At 34.3% G+C, this 14,239-nt stretch overlaps 1 protein-coding gene across 3 annotated transcripts in view; it reads right to left on the minus strand.

Annotated features, from left to right (window-relative positions):
* Positions 1 to 14,239, minus strand: part of g (adaptor-related protein complex 3, delta 1 subunit-like garnet) — a 563,264-nt gene that overhangs the window by 453,525 nt on the left and 95,500 nt on the right. For all 3 annotated transcript variants that reach the window (XM_090410782.1, XM_090410781.1, XM_090410783.1), the window contains one exon: positions 12,759 to 12,888. In XM_090410782.1, the coding sequence (XP_090266908.1) occupies positions 12,759 to 12,888 (130 nt within the window). The remainder of the gene's footprint in view (positions 1 to 12,758; positions 12,889 to 14,239) is intronic.

A 14,239-nucleotide genomic window follows, 5' to 3' on the forward strand; every position in this document is an offset into this window, starting at 1 on the left:
AAAATCAACTGCAACCAGAATGGAAAGCCTACAGGACAAATAAATCATTTCAGCCATATATATATATTTTTTTATTATTAACAAGGTAATTTAAACATGGAAATAGACAACAAAATAAGCAAAACTGGTGGGAAGTCAAATGAATATATTTATATGCCAAAAGAGAGAAAGTCAAAACGCTCAACTAGATCTATACTCTTGTATAGATCTAGTTGGATCTATACAAGATCCAACTAGATCTTGTATGGATATGAGAGCCAGGTTAGAAATAAAATACCTGATCAAAGAACTAGAGACCACACAGTTCTGAGAGATATAGGGGATTGAACATATGCCATCAATGGCAGTGATATTAAAAACGATGATATTAGGGAAAGATCTGACTTTGTTACGGGAGTGGAAAGATTAGCAAAACAAGTATTTTATGGCAGGAAACAGATCCAAAGGTAGACCAAGATCTGGATGGATTGATACAGTAAGAAGTGCCTTAGAATACCAAAATATAAGATCTGATAATATTGGAATCCTGACAGATAACATTAATTTGGAAGATCAACTGGAAGTTAATAAAGATGTAATCATTTCATATAGTACTATCATAACATCCTTTGATTTTGATTATGATGAATTTGTGAAAATTCAGATACAATTTCTGTTAATTTATGTATTTAAAGTGAATACAGAAATACATTAATCATGTTATGTTCAACTGGAAGCTATGAACAATATTTATTATTTACTTCCATACTTGTCACATGACTATTAATTCCATTAAAACTAACAATTTTTTGAAAAAGGAATAATTTATTTTGAACTTCAACCACCAGTAGTAATTTAAGTATTAAACATATGTAACATATATAGTCACAATTTAATACCAACCAGTTGTCATCAACTTCATGACAAGTATCCTTAAAGCAGTGTTTCCCAATCTGTGGTCCACCGACACCCGGGGGTCTGCAAGTGATTCAAAGGGGATCCGTGGGATAGTTTATTTTCATTAAACTTTATCTTATCATGTTGCTCACACCTGGCCTAACTGATATGTTCAAATTCTTCCGAATATCTCCATTTATAACAGTATTGCATTGCCATAAATGACACATTTAGTGTTATAAAATTGTAATTTATTACTTCATCTTTATGATATGTAAAATATAAAAAATTTTCATTTTGGATTTTATGGGGGCCGCAATGAATTAACATTCGCTACAGGGGGGGGGGCACAACATCAAAAAGGTTGGGAAACACTGCCTTAAGGGATGCAATATCAAGAATGGATGCCTCAGGATACTATGCTAGTACTGCATAATTAAGTTTCCATTATTACTAATGTCGTGTCAGCAATTTTATTCCAAATCATTCAACACTCCAATATTATCAGATCTTAGATTTCTGCCTTCTATGACACTTCTGCCCTAATCCATGTAGATCTTGTTCTTTATCTACATGGATTAGATCTTTCCTGCCATATTGGCATCAAAGACTTGTTTTGCTAACCTTTCCTATCCCATTCTGTTTAAGTGACCAGACCACTTCAGATCATCTCTGCTTATGCATTCTTGAATGTTAAGAACATCAAGTTTCTTCTTAATATCCTCATTTCTAATATGATTATACAACTGAAGCTATGCATTCACTCTACTAATTTCTGAAACATCTCATAGCTGTGGTCTCCAATCACTAATCAACCAATTATTTCTAACCAAACTCTCAAATGCATAAGTTAAAACTGGTTTCAACACTATCTTGTATACTGCCAATTTGTGTTTTCACAAATTTCTCTCTTAATACCATACAAATTTATTCAACTGGTTTTTCACCATATAGTTTTATTTATTCTATTGTCTATTTCCATATTTAATTTGCCATCTTCACTAAAACATGTGCCTCATAGCTATAATATTTTATTTGTTCTATAGGTCCTCCACTGAGAATGTAGTTGAAATTTTGTACATTCCTGCCTATTTTCATAGTTTTGATCTTTTTGCTGCTAATTTTCATGTAAAATATGTTACAGATGTTAAAGAATCCTGGAGTTGCAATAGGAATTTTAGGAACACAATATTATCTACATAAAGCAAAGAGCTAAATTTAATATTGCTGATTGTAATATCAGGTTTAATGCCACTTGCTATCATAATGTGATGCATATAGATGATGAATAAGAGTGGAGGTCAGAGCACACACACTTGTTGAATAACTCATTTTAGATCCGTGTGTTAATAAGGCTTAAGTGCTGTGAGAACATCATGTTGAAGGCTTAATGGATTGTATACAGCACTCGGAAAGGATTAAAACAGATTTTAATACTTTCTATATTTCATCTCAGTCACTAAGACAGCTTCAGGGATTACAAAAAACTAATGTAACATATACACAAATACCACACAATACTAAGCTAACTACATGGATGACTAAAGTAATATCTAGGTGGTGCACCCTCTATGGGCGATTGTAGGTGGCCTAGAATGTAAGGTGAGATCTCTGATGATTAGTGTTTCCTAAATCTTCAGCAGTTTAATGCAACCATATTTATTTAGATTTGGTTGATTTCTGAGAGCTGCTGCAGATTCTAAAAACAGTCTCTCTTTTTTGAATTTACTATGGTGGAGCATGGTGGATTTTTTTTCAAGAGATCCTGTGGGTTGTATCCAAGACATGGTCAGCCAGGCCTGACCGACCATAGCGGTGGTTGCAGATGTATGACTTTTGTTCTTCTAAGCAGTTAGTTGCTAATCTACCTGTCTGTCTAAAGTATGCCAACTTACAGGAACAGGGTGCTATATAAACTCAGCCACAGAGAGGAGGGAGCTGATATTTTGTAGAAAGGATAAGGGTAGCAAGTTTGTGGTGGGGCTTAAAGTGTGAATTGCACTTTTTTAAAGTCTTGGGTATTTTTTTCTGAAGAGATGGCCAGGGAATGGGAGAGGAACTGATTACATTTTTAATATTATAATCACTGTAGGCCATTGGAGAGGAAGGTGTTGTGTATGTGGTTGAGTTCAATTAAAAGGGTGGTTCCACTGGAACAAAGATTGTGGGCTCTCTTGGTTAGAGTTTTAATAATGCCATATTGTTGAGCAGGGTGGAGGTAGGAGAGTTTGTGAATGTATCTGCCTGTGTACATAGGTTTCCTATATACAGTGAAGGAAACTGTACCATTAGGAAGGCGTGTAAATAAGGTGTCTAGGAAGGGTAAACTATTGTTATTTTCCTTTTCCATCATAAACTGGATTCTTGGATGTAGGCTGTTGAAGTGACTGAGGAAGGAGTCAATGTGTCTGGGCCATGAGGTCAAATAGAGAGCACATCAATACATCAATTATATATTTAGTTTAATCCTTTATCCAAGTGTAAGCAAACAAAGTTAGCACCTGAAGTATCTTCAGGACTAGGGCAACTCGTAGCAAAGGTGGACAAAGCTTCTCATCACTTGCCATAGTATCCCATAATGCAAAGCACATCTCCTTGCGGACATGTATAATGCTATGCATTATGGGAAGGGTCACTACCCAGGCCAGTTTAGACCTTTATTGAGGTCTCTTCAGTGGGAGCCAGACCCAGAGGTGATACCAAGGTTAAGTAATACAGAAGTCATGTTTACCTATGCGAGTTGCAAAAAGGTGTAACACCTTATTATTAAATTAAATTAGAGAAAGATATTAGAAAAAAAAAAAGTTTTTTTTTCCTAACATATTTTTTATAGTCTAACCGAGGTTAGACTATAAATTATATATTTAGCTTACATTTGGATAAAGGATTAAACTAAATATATAATTTATAGTCTAACAAAGTGGGAAAAAAAAAACTTCAAACATCTTTCTCTAATCCAGAATAATTTGATAATAAGGTGTGCTGTTACACCTGATATCTTGAGAATATAGTATTCTCAGTTATCATGGTGTAACATGAAAAATAAATAACATAAATAAAAACCCCTGCATAAAAAGGATAATTTAATTAATAAAATATTCTTGCATCCAGTATAAATTGAGTAAAATGTAAAGGTCTATTGTTTAGTTAAAATAACAAAGGAAAAGAATGTATTAAGATGTATTATGACTAAACAATGAATTAGTATTAAATAAGTAGCTAACTAAGAATTAATATAGTAATGCGATTAAGAATGAAGGAGTTAAGTATAAAAGAATGAGTCATGAAATATGCTATGTAAGAGGCTACAGATTAAGCATTAAGTAGAATTCTGAGAAAAGGTTTAAAAGGGGGTTAAGATAGAGGCTAACAAGAGAAATAACGGAATATCGCTTAGGGCCTATACCCAGATAGAACCTTCGTTACGAGTTGCTGATCAAAATGACGTATGGCGACCAAATGCTACCCAATTGGTAGACTGACGGAAAACAAGTAGGAGGCGGGAGAAAGAAGTAAGAAAGGGCGCCGTTAGGGTAGCAGCTATAAAAGGGTTGGTACCCCCCCCCCCTCAAGGCATTTTTTTTTTGGAGTAGTCTCTTTTGGTTTTTGGGGAAGACGTTTAGATAGTCAAGGAGGCTTGAGGCCTTTTTGCGAGAGGAGAAGAAACGTTTGGATAGTCGCGGTGGTTTTAGTTTGGTTTTCTAGTGGATTTCACGGTGTTCCTGAGTGGAGAGATATGGCTTATATCCTCATGCCACAACAAGGAATCGAAGGTGAGCGGGAAAGCTATTCGCGTATTCTTATGTAGAAAGCGAAATATGCCATAGAGTCATAGGAAACTGTGAAGATATCGATGTCCTCGTTTCGGATAGTACAGCCGACCGCGCAGATGTTTATATAGCCCTGAATTGTAAGAAGTTATGCAAGCAAGTTCGTTCAGTAGAAGGTAAAGGCCTGTAAGTGAAACTAAAGAAAGGTATTGTGGATTTTGTCTTATGTTAACTAGAAGTTGTTTGTGATAGGTACCATTGTCATAATACGGAACTGTTAAAGTGATTAGGGAGAAATTATAATAGGACTTTAGAATTTGATAGAGAGTGTTAAAAGTAAGCTAGCTAGTGTTGATAATTTGTGAATAATTAATTATCCTAAGAATCTTGAGTGCCTACTATATTGTAAAAGGATTAATGACATAGATGTGTGTTAATGAAGTAAATGGTTTTGTTAATATTGAGTTTGATTAGTGTAAATTGAGTAATCAAATAGCCTGAGGAATTTGAATGCCTAGTGTGATGTGCAGAGAATCGGAATTGTCATAAGTATGTGCTAGAGTAGTTAATGATTTTGTTAGTGTACTTGAAGTTGAATAATCTAACAATGTGTGGTGATCTAATCTTTCCATGTGTGAATTCATGTTTTGTATGAAATTTTGTGGCAGCATGATCGTAGTAACTTTCGTCGAATCATAGCCCAACTACTTGTATTAAGCTAATTTTAGTGTAAGTAATTTAGTTGAGTATTTTGATATGTACCATGTTTAGAGAAATAATAAACCTTTTGTTTAATGATAAAAAAGTTGTCTGATATCGCTAATCCAATGCACCGTTTAGAAACATTTGAGCCTAATCACGCGGGGAATTAATGTTAAGAAACGGGAAGTTTAGGGAATTAATGTTGAGTAACAAGAAATAGTGTCACGACTGCAATAGTTACACTTTTAGATATTTGAGTTCCTCTTCTCTGTTTATGTAAAAAATATCTTAAACTAAATATCCCAAAGGGCGCAGTTAAAATACAAATACTAGGGATACTACGGGGAACAATGACTCAGATATTAATAGAAACTTTGGTGATGTCTTGAAAGTAGAAGTTAGGAGAATATAGACGAAGGCAGTTTGTAAGACAAACAAAATCATAAGATAGGGACATAACAGTGCCACCTTTTGGCAACTTGCATAGGTAAACATGACTTCTGCATTACTTGACTCTTGGTATCACCTCTGGGTCTGGCTCCCACTGAAGAGACCTCAATAAAGGTCTAAACCAGTCTGGGTAGTGACGCTTCCCATAATGCATAGCATTTTACATGTCTGCAAGGAGATGTGCTTTGCATTATGGGATACTAAGGCAAGTGATGGGAAGTCCACCTTTGCTACAAGTTTCCCTAGTCCTGAAGATACTTCAGGTGCAAACTTTGTTTGCTTACACTTGGATAAAGGATTAAACTAAATATATAATTTATAGTCTCACCAAGAGGGGGAAAAAAAACTTCCAAGGGAACACATCTACATATCTTAGCCAGATAGAAGGTTTGAGAGGGTCTGAGTCTATAGCTCATTTTTCAAAATTTTCCGTATAAAAATTACCAAGAGGAGGGCGAGAGGTATGAACCCATGGCAGTTCCCTCTATCTGTTTGTAAATTTTGTTCTTCCAAGAACATGGTTCTTGGAAGAACAAAATTTATAAAATTATTCCGGTTGCTTGGCAACCAGAATTGATGGCAAAGGAAAAAAGATCTAAGATGTTAGAAGGAAAAACGTTTTCTAAGAGTGTTAAGGTATCAATTAAGGGAATATTGGTGAACAGTGACGAGATGTCAAAGCTTACCAATATGTCTATGTTATTTAAAGTTAGATTTTCTATTAGGGTTTTAAAATGGTTAGAGTGTTTTATATAGGATGTGGTAAGTCCAGTGATGAGGGGTCAAAGAGTTAGCCAGTTGTTTTGACAGTTTGTAGAAAGGTGCGTTAGCAGCATCTACTAGAGGTCTTAGGGGGAATTAGATTTATGGATTTTTGATAAACTGTATATTTGGTGGAAAGGGGGATGGGGGGAGACAGAAAAGTTTTGAGTTTTTTCGTAATGTCCAGAGGCCATTACGAAAAAGCAACATTACTACTGCAATGTTGCTAAGCAGGACAAAGGTTCCCCTCATTGGCAAATACAGTTGTAGTGAGTTTTTGGTGCCATTTGTAAGACTATTAAAACTAACAATATTTCTACAATTATGATGCTAAAAGCACTAATATAGTAAATTCACTAAAAACCTACAATAATATACTAAAGATATGCCAATTAATCAAAGTAAACACTCAAAGTAAAAAAAAAAACTATAGAAAACCACAGAACTCAATATAAAAAAAAAAAAATAGAGTATGTATTGCTCTATTAATCTTCCATTTACCCCACATAACTATAGCATTCTGAACAGCATTTCTGTTAGCACCTTTTTCATATGCTTCTTCCAGATCTACTAAACTACAATACAGATCCCTATTATATTCCTATGGTTTTTCAACTAATTATCTTAAAGTGAAAACCTGATTTTGAAAATCTATTTGGCCTGAACTCAGCTTGTTCTTCATGCTTCCCTTCTATAATTTTTCTTAATCTATTTCTCACTTCAATGAAGTTCCTCATCCTCTGCAATCAAGATTACTTCTAAGAATATTCTTAGTATTCTTTCACTATCACCCCCCCCTATTTTTATTTTGCAACCACTGAATCTCACTGAATCCTCCAATCCCATATACATACAACACTTAGAATTCTAAGTGTGTTTATTCAGTTTATCTACAGTAAGTTACATGACACCCAACATTCTAATCTTTCAACCAACTGGAGCTTAGTTCTGCCAATGATTTAATGCTACACTGTTAGCTGTATCTCTGATCTCGAATGCACTAATGGCACACTAATACAAAAAATGCAATGATAATCATAATTAACATGTAACAAAACCTGTGTTTTCACATGAAATAAACACATATCACAGTGAGACCTGAGCATTTAATTTATTGAGAACATCAGTTAACTACAAATATTTTGCTTTGAGAATCACAAAACACTGACAGTGAAAGAGCTAAGAGAACAAGAAAATTCAAATGCAATTAATTATAATTATATACTCACAATTACGAGTAAGTTATTTACGAGTTAGTTATTTACAATTACGAGTAGGGATGTGCTGAATATTCAGGCTTATAATTTGGAATTTTTTAGATATTCAGCTTTGGCCAAATCAGCAGAAAGATTAAGTATTCAGCCAGCAGAATTACATACATCATCATTAATGCAATCAAGGAAAAGTCTCCCGTTTATATTGGACCACATTATACAAAGGCTTATTGCATTTGATATAAGCCCTTTTTTGTTGTTTTTATTTTAGTTTACATTATGAAGTATTAAAATTTGTATTAAATTATGAAGTATTAAAATATTAAAAAAGACTGTGTTCAAAACTGTATAGTTTTGACCTTAAATAATAATAAAAAGTTATTTGAAGCATTACAATTTCCGTGAAGATTCGAAATTTGCAAAATGTAAAATATGCAAACAAACAAAACATCTGGATGACAAAAGGAAAAAGAAAGTACACATTTATGATTAATCATGTAATGAATTTGAAAAACAAAATGAAATATTAAACCACAATGCAAGAACAAGCAAGCAGTCAGAATCTAGAGTAAATTCCACCAAAACAACAAACAATATTTGAAGTTAACAAATCAAAAAATAGGATGCAGATGACAAACAGGCAAAATCTCTTTGCATTACATTCTGGCTGAAATAACTGCATGAATAACAGAGAATCTTTTTGCCTGTTAAAAAAAAGATTTCCAAGGTTAATTACTAAACTTATTCCACAGTACAATTTCTTAAGAGAAAGTTTCTTTTAGCACCAGCCACAAGCATATTCATTGAAAGAGTTTTTTCCTGATTTATAATTATTCTCATAATTCATCATCATCATCATCATCAAATTCCTGCCATGTGCCCTCAAGGGGTGTACAGGATATGATAGTACTACATGAAAAAAAAAATTACATCATTATTAATTTCCTATCTACAATTTTCCTCCAAATCAGCCTGTTACTTGTCATCACTCCAACATTATCAGATCTTATATTTCTATCGTCTAAGGCACTTTGTACCGTATCAATCCACCTATATCTTGGTCTTCCTCTGGGTCGTTTTGCTGCCAACCTGGCAGAGAACACTTGTTTTGCTAATCTTTCCTCGCCCATTCTGTTTAAGTGACCATACCACCTGAGATTAGCTCTGCTAACACATTCCTGGATGCTGACAATGCCAAGTTCTTTCCTAATATCCTCGTTTTTAATATTATATTGCCAATGATGCCATCTGTTCATGCCTATAATCTTTCTCAGAACTCACATATCTGTGGTCTCTAGTCTTTGGTCAAGTGTTTTACTTCTGACCCAGCTCTCGGATCCATAAGTTAAAACTGGTTTGAACACTGTCTTGTATACAGCTAATTTAGTGTTCTGACTAATTTCTCTCTTATTCCATATGAATTTATTCAATTGACTTCCCACCATACCAGCTTTGCTGATTCTGTTGTCTATTTCTATATTTAATTTACCATCTTCAGTAAAAATCGTGCCTAAATAGCTGAAATGTTTTACTTGTTCCACAGGTTCTCCATTCACAACACAGTTGACATTTTCAATGATTCTGCCTATTTTCATTGTCTTTGTCTTTTTATTGCTGACCTTCATACCATATCTATTACAACAGCTGTTAAATTTAGTCAGAGAATCTTGCAGACTTGTAGCGGATTTATTTAGAAGTATAACATCATCTGCATAAAGCAAAGAGCTGACATTAACATCTCCACTTTTGATATCATGTTTAATACCACTTTCCTTCATAATGTGATCCATATAGATAATGAATAACAGATGGGATAATGTACATCCTTGTCTCACACCAGATTTAACATTAAACCATCTTCCTGTACTTCCTTCAATTCTAACTGCTGACTTACAACTCAAATAAAGACTAAGTATTGCTTGATATAATGCCCCATTGACACCATATAACTGCAGCGTATTGAACAGCTTCTCTCTTGGCACCTTGTCATATGCCTTTTCCAGATCGACAAAACTTAAATACAGATCTTTGTTATATTCCCATGCTTTCTCGACTATTTGTCGTAAAGTGAAGATCTGATCCTGTCAGCCTCTATTTGGCCTGAATCCAGCTTGTTCTTCACCAAGCTTTTCTTCCACAATTCTTCTCAACCGTTTCTCAAGTATACATGCATAGATCTTGCCAGGAACACTCAGTAGGGAAATACCTCTGTAATTCTCACATTCAGTTTTATTTCCCTTTTTATATATGGGTACGATGAGAGCTCAACTCCAATCATCGGGAATTCGTCCCTCTGTCCAGGCTTTCTGAACTATGCAGTGCAGCCACTGTAAGACTCTTATACCACCATACTTCAGCATTTCTGGTCGAATATCATCTACTCCTGCTGCCTTTCCACATTTCAAGCCTTTGATGACTTTTTCTACTTCAAGTATTGATATGTATTCCTGACTGCATGCCTGGTCAATGTCTTTTACCACTGTGCTGACATCACTGCTTGTTTCATTTAGCAGTTTTTCAAAGTAATTACTCCATACTTCAAGGATATCTTTTTCTCCTGTTTTCATGTCACCTTTATCATCTCTAATTCCTTTTACAGCACTCTTTCCTCCATTCCTAAGCTTCTTCAACAACCTCCAGAATATTTTGCCACCTTCTTGATATTTATTTTCTATATTCTTGCCAAAGTCCTCCCATGACTTTTGTTTAGCTAGTTTTACACACTGTTTAGCATTCTTGCATTTGTCTCTATATTCTCTAAGAGCACAAGCTGACTTATTTGACAGGAACTTTTGGTATGCTTTCTTCTTTTCCTTCACTGCCTCTTTAACTTCCTGTGTCCACCAGGGAGTTCTGATTTTTTTATCCTTACAGACAACTTCACCACATGCCTCTCTGGCTGAATCAATCAATGTTTTCTTCAGAGTTTGCCACTGAATCTCCAAGGTTTGATTCCTGTTCTCAAACTCTTTCATTTTTTCTTCAATAATCTTTGTGTATTTTAGTCTACAGCTCACATCTGAGAGCTGCTCAACTTTTATTCGCTTTAAAACTTTCTTGCACGTTATTCTTTTCAATATGAAATTCAATTTTATCCTGCTCAAGACTAAATAGTGATCACTTCCAATTTTAAAACCTCTGTACACTCTGGTGTCCTGCACCAGGGAGAAAACATCACTATCAACAATAACATAGTCAATGAGACTTTTCTTATTCCTTGCCTCTTCTCTCCATGTGAATTTGTGCACATTTTTATGTTGGAACATTGTGTTAGTAATAACCAGTCCATGTCCTGAGCAGAAATCCAAAAGATATTTGCCATTATTATTAGCTTTGCACTTTTCTCCAAATTTTCCCAAAATATTTTTGTATGTCTCACAATCATTTCCTACTCTGCTATTTAGATCCCCAACAAGGACCAACTTTTCCTTTTTCATTGTGTCAGTTGCTTTTTCTAAAGCCTCAAAAAATTCCTCCACTTCTACCTTAGTAGAACCTTCTGTGGGACCATAGGCACAAATAAGTCTCATTGTCCAGTTCCCCATTCTCATATTTGCCCACATTACTCTACTTGAGACTGACTGCCATTCAAGAAGATTAGCCTCGTATTTTGTGTTGAATACTATGGCTACTCCTTCTTTTCCTTGATTGTCATTGCCTGAATATAACATTTTGTATTTATTGCTCAGAAAGATCTCACCAGTTTTGGTCTTTTTTGTTTCAGTCACCCCTATTATGTCGATCTGGTACTTATCTAATTCCTCAGCTAGCTCCATTTCTTTGCCATTCAGGCTTCTTACGTTGATAGTACCGATCTTCAACTCTGGTGATGTTGAGTTGGGGTTTATTTTCAGATTTGTTCCAGTAGCTGACTTTTCGCTGTTCGCCCTGGTTCCCTGGCAAAAACAACGGGGGCCTTGTTTAACCGGGCGACGCCCTAGCCGGCATGAAATTTTGTCATGTTGTACCATCATTCTATATTTTGGTTTAACCAATAAGAATACAATTTGGTCGGCTAAATCCCAAATTGCCAGCCCATCCTCGTCCGTTCAGTATCCAAGTAGATACCCAACAGGGTGCACCACGAGAAGGTGAGGATTGGACATTAGGTCAGAAGCCCTGGTCGGTTCTCCGCATTCCTTTAAAGGCTATGTGGAGGTCTCCTCTCAGTTATACAGCTTTGACCCTTAAGCACCCCTATTCTCATAATTATAAGAGAATAATTATTCTATTAAATAAGATAATTATTCTCTATATTTCACAATTTAAAAATAACTTCCATTAATATTTTTATTTTGTTATTTGAGGAAATAAGTGTAATATTTGTTCTGATTTTTATGCAGAAGTTTTTTTTGTAAATAAATGTTTCTTATACAATCTAATGAAATTTTATTATTTTGAAATGGAGAACGTTATGAATCCAACCCTATTTTATAGCCACATGCAGTAGAAATAAAGTTAAGTTTCAAAAGTTTACGAGAGAGCTTATGAGAACATAAAATTTTGGCATTGGAGTTGCCATGGCTTGCACAATTGAGGGACATGAACACAGTATGCCTTTTATTAGTGCATGCACTGATTAGGTTTTATTTGCCTGATAGGTATTACTGAATTGTTCATGTTTTATCTGGGATCAAATCATCACATATATGGGACTTTATAAAGCAGAAGGACCTTTATGAGTTCCTTGTGCCAGGTTTAGCAGGCACAACTGTTTTGCATTTTCAAATAAAATACAAAACTTCATCTATAAACAAATGATTTTTCAATAAAATGCATATGACCATTACAGTAAGTAAACATTATGCAGGCTGGCATGAATGTGTTAATCCAATACAAGATCTTTACTGAAAGCAAGTACTATTCCCAAATAAGAACTGTTAAACAATTAATTTTATATAAAATATAAACAGATTTAAGAGTGTTCACAGAATCTGCATTAAATTAAATGAACATGCTCAAAATACATAATTTAAGTGAATACCTGGATCAGGGTCTTCAAGTTTTTCTTTTAATCTTGGAAATGCAGGCCTTAGTGCTTCAGGAAATTTAAGAAATATTTTGTACATCAAAAGCACGGCTTTTTTCCTTAAATATGGCTTTGTGGATGTTAACTAATAATTAATAAGAGGGGAAGAAAAAAAAAAAGTTATCAACAGTGGATAATGCTATGTGCAAAACTGAATACAGACAATAACAGCACATTGTACTTTTATATTAAAAATACATATACAAAACACACTAGATAATACTGCTTAGATCAACTATCTGAAGCAGATGTAATCTGATATTTGCTTGTAAGATCAAATGTTTCAGGGTTTTTTTTTTTAATTTTTTTATTTATTTTTTAAGAAGCCACTTTCACTATAATTACTCTAATCCAAAATTCTCAAAATAATTTAACACTGAGAAAGTTAATTATTTCAATTTGTTAAATATGGCATTATATAAGATAGTGATTATAAACAGTATGATATATCAAATCTGCTAAATACTATAATAAAAGAAAATGCTGTATTAACTTTAAGTACTGAAAATAGTGCTTCATTGATATATAATATTCAATTAAGTATACTACATGGAAATAAAGAGAAAAGCAGAAGTTACAGAAAAATCTTAGTAATTTATATTTCGACAAACTTTTCTAATCCATAGAAAAGCATCAAAATTACACGCATATCAATAGAAACACTGTTAGTTCAGTAGCGTGCAACTTCATTTCATAATGAAAGACCTTTTGTGGTATCTCTAATTATTACGAGAAATTTGGGAAAGGTAGAATGATAACAATAAACAGATTGCTATTTATCTGTTTGAAAACATACAGTAATGTTAGAAATTATTTAAGTGTCAATTAGATTGAAAACACAGACATGTTGTTCGTGTTTTTCTATGCATCGTAGATGACAAATTGTGAAGTAATCAACCACCCTAATGTGAGGAGAGCCAATGTTCACTTCAGACAGTTGAGTGAAAGGAATATCTTTTAAACTGATCAATAAAATCTTCTGCTGTGATTACGAGAAACTATTCTGCAAAATCTGAGTCATATCTAAGGTGGAATTAAAAAATTGTACAACCAGCCTAAGTGGTCAAATTGAAGAGCGTATCCATTCTGCAGACAAACAGGGATTCAATCCCATGATCTGTCTGTTGAAATTCTTCTCCAAACTGAATGTCTTCAGGTAGGAGATAAATTTCATGGTTCAGTGTGAGACCACTACCACTAAATTAACTGGGGACCTGAAGTAGCATGAAAAGTTTGGTATATGTAGAATACATTATCTAAAGCCTTTCCACAGTTTGTTGTTGTTGTCAGCCTGTAGAATCCCACTGCTGGGCAAAGGCCTCTGCCACGTTCCATTCGGCTCTATTTTGGGCTGTTCTCAACCAGTTTATGTAACCCTTAATTCATCTATGGTATTAATATAACTGTACTACAGCTTTACAACTTTTAAGATTGAC

Source organism: Typopeltis vanoorti, chromosome 20 (assembly GCF_054136105.1).
Source record: "Typopeltis vanoorti isolate ZY-2024b chromosome 20, IOZ_Tvanoo_1.0, whole genome shotgun sequence".
In the NCBI taxonomy this organism is placed as follows: domain Eukaryota; kingdom Metazoa; phylum Arthropoda; class Arachnida; order Uropygi; family Thelyphonidae; genus Typopeltis; species Typopeltis vanoorti.